The sequence below is a fragment of the Neoarius graeffei genome, chromosome 7 (genome assembly GCF_027579695.1).
Source record: "Neoarius graeffei isolate fNeoGra1 chromosome 7, fNeoGra1.pri, whole genome shotgun sequence".
Classification (NCBI taxonomy): domain Eukaryota; kingdom Metazoa; phylum Chordata; class Actinopteri; order Siluriformes; family Ariidae; genus Neoarius; species Neoarius graeffei.
Window position 1 is genome coordinate 97,936,645 of NC_083575.1, and position 18,586 is coordinate 97,955,230.

The 18,586-nt window shown below is 42.5% G+C and overlaps 1 protein-coding gene across 2 annotated transcripts in view; it reads right to left on the minus strand.

Moving 5' to 3' along the window:
• Nucleotides 1-331: 331 nt before the first annotated feature.
• sh3gl2a (SH3 domain containing GRB2 like 2a, endophilin A1) overlaps nt 332-18,586 on the minus strand; it is a 59,402-nt gene continuing 41,147 nt past the window's right edge. For both annotated transcript variants that reach the window (XM_060924901.1, XM_060924902.1), the window contains exon 9: nt 332-1,008. In XM_060924901.1, the coding sequence (XP_060780884.1) occupies nt 812-1,008 (197 nt within the window). In that variant the 3' untranslated portion in view covers nt 332-811. The remainder of the gene's footprint in view (nt 1,009-18,586) is intronic.

The following is an 18,586-nucleotide window of genomic DNA, read 5'->3' on the forward strand; positions in this document are numbered from 1 at the left end:
CATTCACACTGACTGTGTGTTTATTAATATTAATTTTCAATTTTTCACTGAGTCACAGTTTATATTTCACATTATACTTTGTTTATATTTCACATTTTGTTTAATACTGTGATTAAACTTGTTTTTATAATTAAATAAAGCAAATTTACAAGCATGTGAAATGTGTTCAAATGAAACTCCGCATGCAAAAAGAGAAAAAATATTCATCACTTTAATTCATTTACATTTTACTAAGTGTTTATGTAAAAAATAATAGATGTATTAAAATAATCATTTTTAATATAGTTGACAAATATATTATATTAATACATCTGCTATAATAAAATTAGAATTTTATTTCCCTAATAAAAGGTCAGCGAAGCTCAAAGGGAAAAAAATAAACCTCAGCAGTTTTCACATCACTGCTTCTCTGCATGGACATTTTATCAACAACAACAGCAAAAATAAAATAAAATAAACAATACTTTTTTTTGTACATCACACAAAATAAAATTGGAAATAATAAATTTCCTCAAAAGTGCAAACACTTCCTACATCATGCACAAACACGACAGAGAGAAAGAAGGAGAAAAGAGAGAAACAGAAGAAAAAGTTTAGAGAGACAGAATCAGAGAATAATACACAAAGACGAAACAGAGAGCAGGAAATAAAGGAGAGAAACATCAGAAACTTACACAACACAAAAGAGAAAAGAGGAGTGGGGGGAAACAGAAAAACGAATATTCTTCTTTTATGTTCTAATTATCAGTGCGATGATTTTTCTCTCCTTCCAGGAGAAGTGCATGACAGGAATTGAGGGTTCAGGATGGATTTAATGGGGCAAAGCTACCAGGACGTCAACGTAATTGACAGGGAAGAATCCTGATTGGCCATTTATCATCCCTTCATACCAGTTCTCATCAATCTGATTGGTCAGTATGATGATGTCACCTTCCTTAAAGCCCAGCTCGCCCTCATTCTCCGGATTGAAATCATACAGAGCGCGACAACATGGCCGATCCAGAGGAGCTAGAGAGAGAGAGAGAGAGAGAGAGAGAGAGAGAGAGAAATAAAAAGTTAACAAGAGAATAAAGATGTCGATGGAGAAAAGAGACAGGTGATGTTCGTTTACACGAGCGAGCAACAAAACTCTTATTTCATGTGTAGTTTGTTTCCAGCATGAAGCAACTCCTACTGTTGCCACTTGTGGTGCAGCCTGTCCAGCATTTTTTTGTTCTGATGAGAGACTCATAGCCAAAATGTAGCCTATAGTGTATGATTTACGACAGTATAGTACACTAGAATTTGGTGCAGAAGTTTTAATTTTCTTTGGGTTTTCTGAAATCAATACAGGGTCAAAATTATACATACAGGATCAAAAATTTACATACACCCACTTAGATTATTAATTAAATTTACATACACCCATTTAGATTATTAATGTCAGGCAGCTTTATGGGGCTTTGGACAGCTGTCACCGTTTTCTGATTTCCTCGATAAACCAGGGCAAAGCCTAATCCAATCAGCAAAAGTCCTGTGATCGTGGTTCTGAATAGGTAGATGTCTTCAATGTCCTCCACGGAAAGAACCGCCAGGCACACAACCCGCCACTTCTCTCACGAGTCCATCGTGTAGCCAGCTGTGAACGTTCCGGCAGGACAGGCCGGTTCCCCCGAACCCAGGCTTCTCGTCAAGAAAATTGTGTCAATTGCATTGAGAGACCAGTTTATCAATTCCATGATTTTTAGTTTGGAGAGCAGTGCGGAGAGAGTCTCTCAAAAGTATATACAGTAGACAGACGAGACGAGAGGAGCAAAGCAGGGAAGATAAGGGAGAGGAGAGGGAGAGAAATGCGACCGCCTTCCGTGAGAGCACGGACAGAAATGCTCATAGTTATGATGTCATAGTTAGTTTTGCCAGAGTCCCTGCTTATACTCAGCGCAAAATGTATACTGTTCCTACTCATCAAGTGACACTGGGCATACTGAACAACCTGTGTTTTCTCTCTCTTTCACTTTTCCCCCTCCCCTCCCCCCCTCTGTCTGTCCTTCTGAGTTACATGTCAATCCTGAGATCGAGATGCTGACCTCTTCTGCTCCTCGGACCTGCCTGATCCATCCTGGTGTCCTATTTCTGGCTGGAGTCTCATCTCATCGCTCCTGTGGAGGACGGCCCCCATATGGACAGTTGAAAGTCACACCTGGAGGACGCTCTGGACACTTACAGTAATGCTTTTATGGCTGAGGACTACAGCTGACTTGCTAACTTTAGGACTGCAGTTGTCATGAACAGTTTTGCACTCAAGTTTCCATCAATGAAGAGTTTATAACATCAACGAAACTGTCTTCATGTTAAAACTGTTAAAAATGTTATAATCACCTTGTCTGTTATCACCCAAATGAGGATGGGTTCCCTTTTGAGTCTGGTTCCTCTCGAGGTTTCTTCCTCATGTCATCTGAGGGAGTTTTTCCTCATCACTGTCGCCACAGTCTTGCTCATTGGGGATCGATTAGGAATAAAATTAGCTCATGTTTATAGTCATTAAAATTCCGTAAAGCTGCTTTGTGACAATGTCTATTGCTAAAAGCACTATAAAAATAAACTTGACTTGACTTGACTTGACTTGAGGTACACGGGGCAGACAACTACCAGCAAGACAGGCGCTAATACAGCTAACACTAGCAACATGTCCGAGCAAGCCGAGCAGACCAGCATGACGGACATGAAAGCCGAGCTGCTGTCCTCACTCAAAATAGAAATAGCTGTTCTTTTCCAAAAAGAGCTGAAGGATGCGCTGGCTGTGGAATTTGGTGTGATTACATCAGAACTACAAGCGGTTAAAATGGAAATTGCAAGTAACACCACCATGCTACGATCCGACATGGAAACGATTAAAACGACTGTGTTGGACATGGAGCGTGGGCTTTCTGCTTGTTCGGACGATATAACATCTCTACAGAATGTAACCCAGTGACAATAAGGGGTTAAATAATAAATTAATTGTACTGCTCCTATTGAACCAAGTAAAGAAATGATCAGCCACACAGGACTGATTGTCTGGTTAAGTCCTGCCCTAGCCCACTTGACTGACAGGTCATGATGTACCTGGGAGATCGGTTGCATGTGTGAGGAGGGAGAGGAGACACACACACACATGACAGCGACCAGAGCAGAGAACAAACGGATGAGAAGCACCAAAAAAGTTGACAGAGTTGGAAAAACTAGTTGATCTACAGCTAACAGATTAGCAAAGGACAGCCAAAGAAACAACCGGGAACTTGGGAAGTTATGGTTTTCTTCTTCCATCTATCTCGGTAAGCTACAGCGTGATGCTAATGTAGCTGATGTGTGTGTGGTGCTGTGCTACTTCTGTGTTTATTGAGAGTTCTGGAAATGCTGTGGCATAGTTGATGCTGCTATCATTGAAACAGTAACAATTTAACACACAAGTCAGCTAGGTACTGTAGCAGCTTATTTTATTTTCTATTGTTCATATTTTCCTTGTTATGAAGGATATTTCAGTGAATTGTGCAGTATGATACGTGAATAGAAGGAAGTTAAAAGACCATGCGTTTGTTCATTGTTCCTACATTGTAATTGTTATTTTTGATTCATGTTATTTCTGTTAAGCTTTAATAGGTTACTGTGGAAGATGTGACAGTTTACGTTACTTGTATTTTCACTAGAGAATGGATATTGCAAATATTTGCAGGGCCATATGTAGCATGCATACTGCCCACAATCCTTCCTAATGTTGGATTGAGATAAAGCTGAATGCTTTTGTCATGATGGCTAAATTATTAGTCATTGTTAATTAGTGTTATGGCCACAATGATGTATGCTGTAATGATTTAGATATTGATACTGAGATTTGAAGGTATTGAACTAAAGTGTGATGCTAAGCTTAAACATATAATTGAGTGTCATATGCGATGTATGTTTAATGTTATGGTGTTATTATGCTTTAGTATAAAAGTTGTGCAAAAAAACAGGTCAGATCTTATGGACAGAGTGAGAACTACTTCTGAAGACCCATTCCTATTGATGGCGAGCCTCCCAGTGTGATCCTGCCTGGAACTCAGAAGTGAACCATCGATTATTGCACCTGGTGGTAGGGTGGTGCTAGTCACTCAGACTACAACGTACATTGACAAAGATTGTACTCTATCACAAGGAACTGTCACAAGAACAGTCACAGACATTAAAGGAACAGACAGCGGATTGACAGACTAGACATCAAAAGTGATCACAGACTACACCGACTTTAACAACCATCGACAAAGATAAGACTTTATTTAAAGGGCCCATTTTTTATTTTCTTTCATCTTGAATTTGAATGTTGTGAGTTATTACCTGCAAACTTAAGTTATTAAATTTATACATTGCAACTCATCTTATTGTTTGTGTATTTTCATCTATGGTTATTCTGGTCTATGTCCATAGCTCCTTTACAAACCTAGAATAGAAGTGACCTTAACCAACAGTAGGTTACAAGAACACCGTACACAAGGTTGAGAAGAATGTGGAGAACCTACAGGAAAAATGCTTGGACTTGGAAGGGGGGATGCAAAGATCAAACATCTGTATACTGAATGTAGCAGAGGAGCTCGGCTTAAGCTCTCTAGTCTCTGTTTCAGAGTTGATTAGAGAGATTGTGAAAATGGATAAAGAAGTGTTGATTGACAGATCTCACCGAGCTCTCCAACCAAAGAGATCAGATGGCAAACCCTGAGCCATAATAGCAAAGCTGCACTACTATCAATACTGCGTCAAAGTCCTCCACCAGACCGGGGAGGCTGGTCCACTGCAGTACAACGGATCTACCATCTCCATCTTCCCTGACTATCCACCAAGTGTTGCCCATGTGAGATCGGCGTTTAACAATGTCAAGAAACTGCTTCGAGGACGGGACGGCATCTGTTACAGAGTACTTCATCCAGCCCGGCTCCGTATTACACACAACGGGACTGAGGTACAGTTTCACGACGTGACTGAAGCTACGGCTTATGTGAAGGCAAACCTTCACATAAAAAAAGTTCTGTCTCACTGTGCTGTGGAAGGGACTTAATACTCACAGCATACTTTGTGAACTGTTTTCCCTGCCTTTTCTTTTTATTTTCTCCATGACCTTCATTTGATGAGTAAATTTATGGTGAAAGTGGAACAATGTAAGGTATGGATTGTTCTGGGGAGACTAGTGTAAACAGGATCACTTGCTATTGCTGATAACCGCAGTTTAGAATCTAATTTGCCATATTAGTCGTTTACACATTCGGTCATCTCTGTTTTACAATTATATTTAAGAATATTGAATGACCAAGAAGTGTCTAGAGGTGCTGGTCTATTGTTTAAAGGGTGCCACCTTTTTCTTTTCTTTTCATCACTTAAATTACTTGTTACATTTAGAGAAGAGAAAAGCAACCTGCGAGACTAGCGTTTCCTCTCACAAGCACATAATGTGTGGCTTTTTTTGCAAGGGGTTTAGTAGTCACCATGTTCCCATTGGTGACTAGGGATGGGAGAACATTGCACCGAACTCTTATTTTTTTGTTTTTTCCCTTTCCTGTTTTGTCCGTTAATGTCTTAATAGAGGGGTTTATCTTTGTATACGTACAACCAATCAAGTCCATCATATATTACTATACCTTTAAATGTATGTCCCCTATAACAGAATATGGTTAGGCCACACTTGAACGTGAATCAACCAGGTGGTTGTCAGGTCACCTTTGTGAACTGGAATGTGAAATCCTTAAACCATCCAGTGACGTGTAAAAAAATATTTTCACTTTTAAATCAACTTAATGTAGGGATTGCTTTCCTCCAAGAAACCCACCTTAACACCTTTGATCATTCTAGGCAGGATGGGTGGCTCAATCATTCCAATTTCCACTCAAAATCTAGGGGAGCTGCAAATCTTATTAATAAAAATGCTCCATTCATCATGTCAGGGTTGAGGCAGATCCCGCTGGTCACTACAAAATAGTTGTAGGTAGATTAAATAACACCCTGGTCATCCTGGCAAATGTGTATGCACCAAATTGGGATGACAGCACATTTTTTACTCGGTTTTTCTCACGTCTACCCAATATGGACACACGTCACCTCATACTAGGGGGAGATATGAACCGTGTACTGTCACCTTCACTGGATCGTAGCTCACCCAAAACCACGGCCCCATCTACAGCAGCACCAGCAATTCAACTGTTTCTTAATACATATGGGATGGCTGATACTTGGCGCTTCCAGAACCCCAAAAGTAAAAGTTTTTCTTTCTACTCACCAGTCCATAAAACATATTCGCACATAGATTATTTTTGTTCTAGACAGTCAATTACTTCCATTAATTAGAGAATGTGAATATCAGGCAATAGTAATATCAGATCATGCTCCATTATCAATGACTCTGTGCATACCAACTACACACACTAGCTACTGTCCGTGGAGTTTCAAATCCACTACTCTCGGATGGTGGATTTGACAAATTCATCTCAACTGAAATAACTGAGTATCTAGCACATAATCAAACTCCAGGGATGTCCTCTTCAGTAATCTGGGAATCAGTGAAAGTGTATCTTAGGGGACAAATTAAATCGTATAGTGACCAAATAAAAAAGAACCAAAATGAATGCCTTAAAAAATTAACCAGAGACATACTACAACTTGATGTAACATTAGCCCATTCCCCATCACCTGATCTATTTAAGCAACAACTAATTCTTCAAACTGAATTCAACCTCTTATCCACAAAACATGATGAAAATCTTATAAACAAATCAGTTAATACGAATACAAATATGGTGTAAAGGCCAGGAAGATTTTGGCCAACCAGTTACATCAAAGGAATGCAGACCAATCCACAGCTGCAATAAACAATGAGATGGATATTAAACTTACAGACCCGTTAGAAGTCAGTATTTCCATACATATTATTCAAAGCTCTATGCCTCAGAATCCAGTAATGATGAATCTTTATTTAATTCTTTTTTAGCACCCTTAACATCCCTATAATCAATGAGGAAACTGCCACAGAATTAGATAGTCTCTTTTTGAAAGAAGAATTTATTGCTGCAACCAGGTCCATGCAAAACGGGAAATCCCCTGGACCAGATGGGTATCCGAGTGAATTCTTTAAAAAAATTTGCGACTGAACTTGCTCCCATATTGCTTTCAGTCTATGAAGAATCATTTGTCTCTGGCTCACTACCTGAAACAATGAGACAAGCAGTCATCTCATTAATCCCTAAAAAAGATAAAAACCCATTAGAATGCAGCTCATTTCGACCCATCTCCTTACTGAATGTTGATAGTAAACTACTTGTGAAAATGTTAGCCTGCCATTTAGAAACTGTTTTACCCTCTATCACTGCTGATGATCAAACGGGATTTATTAAAAATTATCATTCCTTTTCTAATATACGCAGACTAATGAATATCCTTTACAATCCCACTCTACCCGATATACCTGAAATACTTTTATCACTCAATGCTGAGAAAGCATTTGATCGGGTGGAGTGGGATTATCTCTTCTATACTCTAAAAAGATTTGGACTTGGTGCAAAATTCACCTTATGGATTTGGGTTCTTTACTCCCTCCCTTTAGCAGCAATCTATACAAATAACAATCTGTCCGCCTTTTTTCATTAGGCCGCAGTACCAGACAAGGCTGCCCTTTATCGCCACTTTTATTTGCCTTGGCGATTGAACCACTAGCGATTGCACTACATGGCGACATTGCAATTAAAGGTATACAGAGGGGAAGTTCTGAACATAAAGTCTCCCTTTATGCAGATGATATGCTCATGTACTTATCCGATCCGCTAAGCAGTGTGCCATGAACACTTACCTTACTAGATAGATTTGGGAGAATATCGGGTTATAAAGTAAACACACAAAAGTGAACTGATGCCCATCAACCCTACAGCCGAACAGATTGTCTTTAGTTCATTGCCCTTTAAAGTAAGTAAGAACACATTTAAATACTTAGGAATTTGGATCACTCATAATTTTAAACACCTTTATAAAGTCAACTTCCTCCCACTTATAGTGTCTCTGAAACAAGACTTTGAACATTGGAACTCATCTCATCTCATCTCATTATCTGTAGCCGCTTTATCCTGTTCTACAGGGTCGCAGGCGAGCTGGATCCTATCCCAGCTGACTACGGGCGAAAGGCGGGGTTCACCCTGGACAAGTCGCCAGGTCATCACAGGGCTGACACATAGACACAGACAACCATTCACACTCACATTCACACCTACGGTCAATTTAGAGTCACCAGTTAACCTAACCTGCATGTCTTTGGACTGTGGGGGAAACCGGAGCACCCGGAGGAAACCCACGCGGACACGGGGAGAACATGCAAACTCCACACAGAAAGGCCCTCGCCGGCCCCGGGGCTCGAACCCAGGACCTTCTTGCTGTGAGGCGACAGCGCTAACCACTACACCACCGTGCTGCCAACATTGGAACTTATTAACCCCGCCGACAGTAGTCGGAGGGGTTATTATTTTCACCTGCGTCAGTCTGTGTGTGTGTGTATCTGTCTGTCTGTCTGTCTGTCTGTGTGTCTGCAAGATATCTCAAGAACCAATGGATCGATTTGGACCAAATTTTGTACATGTGTTGCCAATCACCCAGGAAGGAAACCATTAAATATTGGAGGTCAAAGGTCAAAGGTCAAGGTCATGGCAGAACTTCGAAATTTTCGCCCAATGTATTTTAATAGGGAAAAGGCGGGGTTTGCACTCGTTAGAGTGTCCCTGTCTAGTTATCATTATCATTAGGAGGTAGAATTAATACCATTAAAATGAATGTGCTACCTAGATTTTTATATCTGTTCCAATGTTTACCAATCTTTTTGACAAAATCCTTCTTTCTTCTTATAGACAAATTGATATCCTCATTCATTCGGAATAAGAAAAATCCATGAATACATAAGAACATTTTACAACGACACCGTGAACATGGAGGGTTACCCTTGCCCAACTTTCAATAATATTATTGGGCAGCCAATATACGTGCCATGTTATATTGGCTTAATCGATCACATAATAGCGACCCAAAATGGTTACAGTTAAAGAACTTGTCATGTGGACCTGCCTCCCTACACGCTTTACTGTGCTCCAAGCTCCCACCACCTGAACCTACACTCAGGCACTCTATGAACCCAGTGGTTAAGCATTCCTTGAAGATCTGGGCACAGTTTAGACGAGCATTTTCACTCAACAGTCTCCCAATTAATGCCCCTATAGCAAAAAACAATATGTTTAAACCCTCTATTACAGATGGATCTTTCAGTGCTTGGACCAAAAACGGTCTGGTCACATTAAAGGACTTATATGTTGATGATAGTTTTGCATCATTTGAGCAGCTGAGATCTAAATTCAAAATCCCTAACTCTCATGTTTATGCCTCCGCCACCTTAAGGTGCAGGAGGCATTATGTTTTCGGGTTGTCCGTCTGTCCGTGCGTGCGTGCTTCCGTGCGTGCGTCCGTGCATGCGTCCATGCGTGCGTCCGTCCCGAAACCTTGTAAACATGATATCTCAAAGGCTAATGAAAGGAATTTCACCAAACTTTCACCATTTGTGCACTTTGGGACAAAGATGAAATGATTAGATTTTGAGATCAAAAGGTCTAAGGTCAAGGTCACTGTGAGGTCAAATGTCTGTCCGAAAACCTTGTGAACACAATATCTCCAAGGCAAATGAAAGGAATTTCACCAGACTTTCACCATTTGTGCATTTGGGGACAAACATGAACTGATTAGATTTTGAGGTTAAAAGGTCACAGGTCAAGATTGCTGTGAGGTCAAATGTCCATCCCCAAATCACAACTTAATAAGGCGTGTAGTCTACCAGGCGGAGGCATCCCCATCGACGTCGTTGGTGTCGAGTTCTATCTAGTTTCAAATACTTGCAACTTCGCAGCTTTGTATCATCAAATTCAGCTAATTTTCCATCATTCCCATCCAGTACTCTCCTTGAATTGGTTTCAGAGCTCAGTTCCAACTCTAAAAAGAGTACTGGAAAAAATCTATACTTTACTCAACTCTTACAATTTAGAATCCCTGATACATTAAAAAAAAAGACAATGGGAAGAAGAATTAGATACAGAACTTTCTGAAGACATATGGCAACCAACATTAGATAAGATACACTCATCCTCAATTTGTTTAAAACATACAGTATTACAATTCAAGATTGTGCACAGATTGCATTGGTCTAAAGCAAGATTGGCCAAATTTGCACCAAATTTCAACCCAAAATGTGATCGCTGTGGAACAACACCAGCTACTTTATCATATATGTTTTGGCTCTGCCCAAAATTAACAGACTTTTGGCAAGCTATATTTAAATTTTTTTTCCAACTTGCTAGGAACATTCATAGAGCCCCACGCCATAATAGCAATATTTGGCACAGTACCGCAGGATCTCTGTCTCAACAAATGTGGCAAGCATATAATAGCTTTTGCTACACTTCTGGCCAGGAGACTTACACTGCTCAAATGGAAAGAAAGATCCCCTCCAACTTTCCATATATGGATGAAAGATCTTATGGATCATCTGACCCTAGAGAAAATTTGTTATGCTACAAGTGGCTGTGCTCTTAAATTTTACACCATCTGGTGACCAGTTCTGGATCAGGTAGAAAAGATGAATGCTTCAGACATATTAAATGTATAGATGTAACACCAGGCGGCATGGTGGTGTAGTGGTTAGCGCTGTCACCTCACAGCAAGAAGGTCCGGGTTCGAGCCCCGGGGCCGGCGAGGGCCTTTCTGTGTGGAGTTTGCATGTTCTCCCCGTGTCTGCGTGGGTTTCCTCCGGGTGCTCCGGTTTCCCCCACAGTCCAAAGACATGCAGGTTAGGTTAACTGGTGACTCTAAATTGAGCGTAGGTGTGAATGTGAATGATTGTCTGTGTCTACAGTGCCTTGCAAAAGTATTCATACCCCTTGAACTTTTCACATTTTTCCACCTTACAACCACCAACTTAAAAGTTGTTTATTGAGATTTTATGTGATAGACCAACACAGAGTAGCACATAATTGTGAAGTGAAACGAAAATGATAAATGGTCTTCAAAATTTTAAACAAATAAAAATCTGAAAAACGTGGTGTGCATTAGTATTCAGCCCCCTGTACTCTGATACCTCTAAATACAATCCAGTGCAATCAATTGCCTTCAGAAGTCGTCTGTTGTGATAAGTAACTACAGGTTGCTTAGTGACGTCACGACGTGGCGTGTACGTGAGGACGTTGTTGGGTACGTACTTGTGTTATGGGGAGTTAGCTGTAGCAACTCAAGCTGATAATAAAAAAACCAGCTCTTTACCAGCACGACCGTTTGGTTCCTCCTTTTATTAACATCAACACATGACATGGTGTCAGAAGTGGCCGACTCCATGCTCACGAAGTAAGGCATGGCGAAGCTCGGACCACCGGAATCTTTTGACTTCACTCGCCCGGCGAAGTGGCCAATGTGGCGCCGCCGTTTCGACCGCTTTCGGGTGGCGTCGAAGTAGGACAGAGATAGCGGGGAAGTCCAAGTGAATACGCTTCTCTACGCCATGGGGAGAGAGGCGGAAGCGATTTATGATTCTTTTGTGTACGATGATGCTGAGGAGGAGGACGACGACGACGGTGAGGCGGAAAGAGGCAGACCAGAGTTGGACTACGACACGGTGATAGCCAAATTCTCTGACCATTTTGTGCCCAAGAGAAATGTGATCCATGAAAGAGCATGTTTTCACAAGAGAGTGCAAAAGCCCGGTGAGTCAGTCGAGGCTTTTGTGAGGAGTTTGTATGAACTGGCACAGTACTGTGAGTTTGGGCGGACTAAAGATGAGCAAATCAGAGACAGAATTGTTATTGGCATATCTGACAACGATGTGTCGCAGAAGTTGCAGCTAGAGCCTGAACTCTCCCTTGAAAGGGCTATACAAATAGCACGCCAGAGCGAACAAATAAAGCAACAGAATGTGAGCCTGCGCTCGGAGTGTGCAGTGGACGCCATGAGACAGGGGAGGCGGCAGTTCCGTGGCAGAAGGAGCAGCAACGAGGGACAATGGCAGAAAAAACAGGAACACAGTGAGTCAAAACATCATCCTACCTGTTCCCGCTGTAACAGGCAACATGGCAAAATGCATCCCTGCCCAGCCAAGAATAAAAAGTGCAGAAGGTGCAATAAAATTGGACATTTTGAGGCAGCTTGTCAAACGAGGATGCTAAAGGAGGTAGCTGCACTGCCCAGCAGCACCACTGATACGGATGAGATGTTTTTCCTTGGAGAAGTCAGTGAAACAGTGTCAGACATAATGGATCAACCGGATTCAGAAAACAAGTGGCTTGTAAACTTACCTGTCAACGGCAGCACAGTGGAATTTAAAATAGACACCGGGGCAGACATTACCGTGATGTCACGAGCTGCATTTAAGAGGCTGCCACACCACTCTCAGCTCGTCTCTGCAAGGAAGAGACCCATCACCAGCCCAGGCGGCGAAGTAAAGAGTATTGGCAAGTTTCTGGCAATAAGTGAGTACAAGGGCAAGAAATACAGATTTTGGGTCACTGTAATTGAAGGGCCATACTCTCACAACCTCCTGGGACGGAGTGTTGCCACAAGGATGGGACTGGTCATGAGAGTCGATGGCATGGACACTGTAATGTTAAGCGATGTGTTTGGGGATATAGGTTTGCTCAAGTGTGACCCTGTAAAAATTGAACTAAAAACTGACTGTGAGCCCTACTCACTGACTACACCACGTCGCATCCCGTTTCCCCTCCTGCCTAAAGTTGAGGCTGAACTGAGACGCATGCTGGCCCTGGGCATAATTGAGGAGGTTACAGGGCCCTCAGACTGGTGTGCCCCAATGGTTCCAGTCGAGAAGAAGAACAAAGAGCAGGTGCGAGTGTGCGTTGATCTAAAGCGCTTAAACAAGGCAGTTAAGCACGAGAGGTTCATCCTGCCAACGTTGGAGGATATTGCTCCCAAGCTGGTTGGAGCTAAAGTGTTCTCAACCCTCGACGCTTCCTGCGGATTTTGGCAGATCCCCTTGGATGCTGCCAGCCAAAAGCTGACAACCTTCATTACCCCGATGGGGAGATTCTGCTTCCGACGTCTGCCATTCGGTATCACATCGGCTCCGGAAATCTTCCAGAGACAAATGTCGACGCTGTTAAAGGATCATGATGGAGTTGTCGTGGTGATGGATGACATACTCGTTTATGGAGCAACAAGGAAAGAGCACGACACACGTCTTGATGCTGTGCTGAAGACCATAAAGGACAGTGGGTTAAAGTTGAACAAGACCAAGTGTCATTTTGGCAAAACAGAAATACAGTACTTTGGCCACATCATAAGTGCGGAAGGCATGAGACCTGACAGTGACAAAGTCAAAGCCATCACACAAATGCCAAGTCCAACCACTGTTACAGAACTCAAACAGATCCTGGGTCTTGTCAACTATGTTGGAAAATTCCTGCCCGGCCTCTCCTCTGAGCTGCATCCCATCACTCCCTTGCTCAGGAAGGAAAGTGAGTGGGTGTGGAGCGGTGCACAAGAAGAGGCGTTCCAGAAGGTAAAAACTATGCTCGTGTCAGCCCCAGCACTTGCTTATTATGATGTCAACCGTAACACCGTCATCAGCGCTGATGCAAGTAGCTACGGATTAGGAGCAGCGTTATTGCAGGAACATGAGGGTGAGTTAAAGCCAGTGGCATTCTGCTCCCGCACGCTATCAGATGCAGAGAAGAGATACTCCCAAATTGAAAAGGAGTGTCTTGCAGGAGTGTGGGCATGTGAACAGTTCGCTCGCTATGTGCAAGGCATGGAATGCTTCCGTCTACAAACGGACCACAAACCGCTTGTGCCCCTCATTAACACATATGATTTGGACAAAGTCCCTCCAGGATGCCAAAGACTCCTAATGCGCCTTCTGAGGTTCAATGTGGTGGCTGAGCACGTCCCGGGGAAGCACCTCGTCGTAGCCGATGCTCTTTCCAGGAGCCCACTGACTGACATTGGTGATGAACACACAGATCAGGAAGTACAAGCATATGTGGAGTCAGTGGTGGAAAATGCACCCATCTCATCACAAAAACTTGACAAAATCCGCTCAGCCACACAACAGGACGAGGAGCTGCAGAAGATAGTGCAGTTCATTAGGAACAGATGGCCACCGAAGACATCGCTGCTTCCATCCCTGCATGGATATTATTCTGCCAGAGCTCACCTCTCTGAGACCGATGGACTGGTGTTGTATCAAGACAGACTGGTTATCCCTGCTGCACTTAGATCAGAAGTGCTCAAACAGCTACATGAGGGACACCAAGGTCTGACAAGGTGTCGTGTTCGAGCCAGGATGTCAGTATGGTGGCCTCGGATCAGTGCAGAGATCACAAAGACTGTGTCAACATGTAAGTTTTGAATTGAAAACAAACCCACTCAAAGACATGAGCCGCTTCTCACCACACCTTTACCTGGGGGCCCCTGGCAGCGCATTGCTGCTGATTTGTGTGAGTTAGAGAAACAGAATTATCTCATTGTGACTGACTATTACTCCAGACACATCGAAATTGCTCACTTGTCTTCGACGTCCAGCCACCAGGTCATTACCAGGCTCAAGGGCATGTTTGCAAGATGGGGGATCCCGCTGGAACTGGTGAGCGACAACGCCACACAATTCACCTCGGGTGAGTTTCAAGATTTCTGCCAAAGCTATGGGTTTGCGCACACAACCACCAGCCCCCATTACCCCCAGGCAAATGGTGCTGTAGAGCGAGCTGTGCAGACTGCTAAGCGCATCTTAAAGCAGCCTGATCCATATCTTGCTCTGATGTGCTACAGAGCCACCCCTAGTGCTGCTACTGGGGAGAGCCCAGCTTTGCTTATGACTGGAAGACACATCAGGACCACACTTCCTATGCTGGAAGACAAATTACATGCTACTCCTGTGAACAGACAGCAAATCCAGCAAAAGGATGCTCAAGCCAAATCAGCCTACCGGTTCTTCTATGACCGCTGACACTCTGATGTACATCTGGTTTAATTGTTGAGTTTATTCTTTTGGAAAAAGGGAGATGTTGTGATAAATAACTACAGGTTGCTTAGTGACGTCACGACGTGGCATGTACGTGAGGACGTTGTTGGGTACATACTTGTGTTATGGGGAGTTAGCTGTAGCAACTCAAGCTGATAATAAAAAAAACAGCTCTTTACCAGCACGACCGTTTGGTTCCTCCTTTTATTAACATCGACAAATGACATCGTCTAATTAGTTAATAGAGTCCTACTGTGTGTAATTTACTCTCAGCATAAATACACTTGTTCTGTGAAGGCCTCAGTGGTTTGTTAGAGAACAGTGAAGAACAAACAGCATCATGAAGACCAAAGAACTCACCAGACAGGTCAGGGATAAAGTTCTGGAGAAGTTTAAAGCAGGGTTAGGTTATAAAAAAATATCCCAAGCTCTGAACATCTCAAGAAGCACTGTTCAATCCATCATTCAAAAATGGAAAAAGTATGGCACAACTGCAAACCTACCAAGATATGGCTGTCCACCTAAACTGACAGAGCGAGCAAGGAGAGCACTGGTCAGAGAAGCAGCCAAGAGGCCCATGATCACACTGGAGGAGCTGCAGAAATCCACAGCTCAAGTGGGAGAATCTGTGCACAGGACAGCTATAAGTCGTACACTCCACAAATCTGGCCTTTTTGGAAGAGTGGAAAGAAGAAAGCCATTGTTGAAAGACAGGCATAAGAAGCCATGTAGGGGACACAGCAAACATGTGGAAGAAGGTGCTTTGGTCAGATGAGACCAAAGTTGAACTTTTTGGCCTAAATGCAAAGCGCTATGTGTGGCGGAAAACTAACACTGCTCATCACCCTGCACACACCATCCCCACTGTGAAACATGGTGGTGGCAGCATCATGCTATGGGGATGCTTTTCTTCAGCAGGGACAGGGAAGCTGGTCAGAGTTAATGGGAAGATGGATGGAGCTAAATACAGGGCAATCCTGGAAGAAAACCTGTTGGAGGCTGCAAAAGACTTGAGACTGGGAAGGAGATTCACCTTCCAGCAAGACAATGACCCTAAACATACAGCCAGAGCTACAATGGAATGGTTTAGATCAAAGAATATTCATGTGTTAGAATGGCCCAGTCAAAGTCCAGACCTAAATCCCATTGAGCATCTGTGGCAAGATTTGAAAATTGCTGTTCACAGACGCTCTCCATCCAATCTGGCTGAGCTTGAGCTATTTTGCAAAGAAGAATGGGCAAAAATTTCAGTGTCTAGATGTGCAAAGCTGGTAGCGACATACCACAAAAGACTTGCAGCTGTAATTGCAGCAAAAGGTGGCTCTACAAAGTATTGACGCAGGGGGGCTGAATACTAATGCACATCACATTTTTCAGATTTTTATTTGTTTAAAATTTTGAAGACCATTTATCATTTTCATTTCACCTCACAATTATGTGCTACTCTGTGTTGGTCTATCACATCAAATCTCAATAAAAAACTTTAAAGTTCGTGGTTGTAAGGTGGAAAAATGTAAAAAAGTTCAAGGGGTATGAATACTTTTGCAAGGCACTGTATGTGTCAGCCCTGTGATGACCTGGCGACTTGTCCAGGGTGAACCCCGCCTTTCGCCCGTAGTCAGCTGGGATAGGATCCAGCTTGCCTGCGACCCTGTAGAACAGGATAAAGCAGCTACAGATAATGAGATGAGATGTAACACCCCCCCTTTTTTTCCCAATTATTATTTTTTCCTTTTTCTGAACTCATTTGTGGTTCTTTTTGTGTCTTTTACAAATTGTTTATCATACTTAATATGATGTGTAATGTTGTATATTTGGGATGGTGCAAAGGGGTAGGGTTGTATGTTAGAGTCTGTTGGACAATATTAAACTGTATTTAAAACTGTATTTTGTATAACCTAAAAATTAATAAAAATACCTTGAACAACAAAAAAAACCCCACAGTAACTCAGAATGGCCTTTCTGTTTCTTCCCGTGCAGCACTAAAACACCTCATTGTGATCGTTGACTCCAGTCTTTCATTTGAAACTCACATCGATAACATTACCATAACATTATCAATAACATTGATGCATAACATAGCTTTCTTTCATCTCAGAAATATTGCTAAGGTAAGAAATATGATGTCATGACGTGATACAGAGAAACTAGTTCATGCTTTCGTTCCCTCCAGGTTGGATTATTGTAATGCCTTACTGTCTGGATGTTCCAATAAGTGCATAAACAAGCTCCAGTTAGTTCAAAATGCAGCAGCAAGAGTCCTTACTAGAACTAGAAAATATGACCCCATCACCCCTGTCTTATCCACACTGCATTGGCTCCCAATCACATTTTGTATTGATTATAAAATACTACTATTGACCTTTAAAGCACTGAATGGTCTCGCACCACAGTACCTGAGTGAACTTCTGCTCCTCTATGACCCGCCACGCCTACTTAGATCAAAAGGTGCAGGCTATCTGCTGGTACCTCGTATAGTGAAGGCTCCATCAGGGGGCGGAGCCTTTTCTTACAAAGCCCCACAGTTATGGAACAGCCTTCCAAGTAGTGTTCGGGAATCAGACACAGTCTCAGTGTTTAAGTCTCGGCTGAAAACATATCTGTTTAGTCAAGCCTTGTGTTAATGGTGTTTATGAGGTAAAGGAGTAGATCTGGAGGATCCTCAGACAGAGTGTTTTGGTAAACTGGGATGTATGGATGCTGTCAGTCCCCACTCGCTTGCTCACTCGAGTTTGTTGATGGTGCAGTGGCTGCTGCTTTATGTCCCGGGGCCCCTCATGCCTGTGTTACCTTCTGGCTCTCCCCTTTTAGTTATGCTGTCAGAGTTAGTTTTGCCGGAGTCCCTGCTTGCACTCAGCACACAATGTATTATTTCTTTTAACCATTGGGACATACCTAATCTCTCTCTCTCTCTCTCTCTCTCTCTCTCGCTACACATGATACTCCCAAGATATAATTGATCCTGACCACCTCTGCTCTCTGGACCTGCCTGATCCATCCTGATGCCCTACTTCTGTTATCACTTGAAAACCACTTGCTGTGCTGAGGATGGCTCCACACAGACAGTCTAAAGATCACTATGAGATTACTGTGGATGGTTCTACATAAAAACTGTGGAGATGGCTGTGGATGTTCTGCTTTGAATAGCCTTAGGACTGCAATTGGTGATGGTTGAGGCACTCTTACAGAACTGTCCTCACAACTTTTCAAAAGCTCTGTACTGTGTATCCACCTGCCTTTTTTAGTAATTTCTGCTTAAAGCTGGCCTTTACAATGACATTGACAGTCGATATAGCCACACTGACAGGTAGTGACAGTCCAACCAGAAGACAAAAGCCGGCTTCTGCTATGAATCATGAGTAAATATGAGAAGTCAGGAAAAAATTGGATATGTGTTTCTTCCATTTTTGCAGGAACTAAAATGTGTGAATAGAGAAACTGAAGAAATGTTACACTACACATGTTGTAGGATTACTCTGAGGAATAATTTGAGACGGTCGTTTTGGTTTCTTTCTTCTTTGCAATATCACAGATTCAAAAAAATCTTGGTTGAAATGTTGCTGTTGC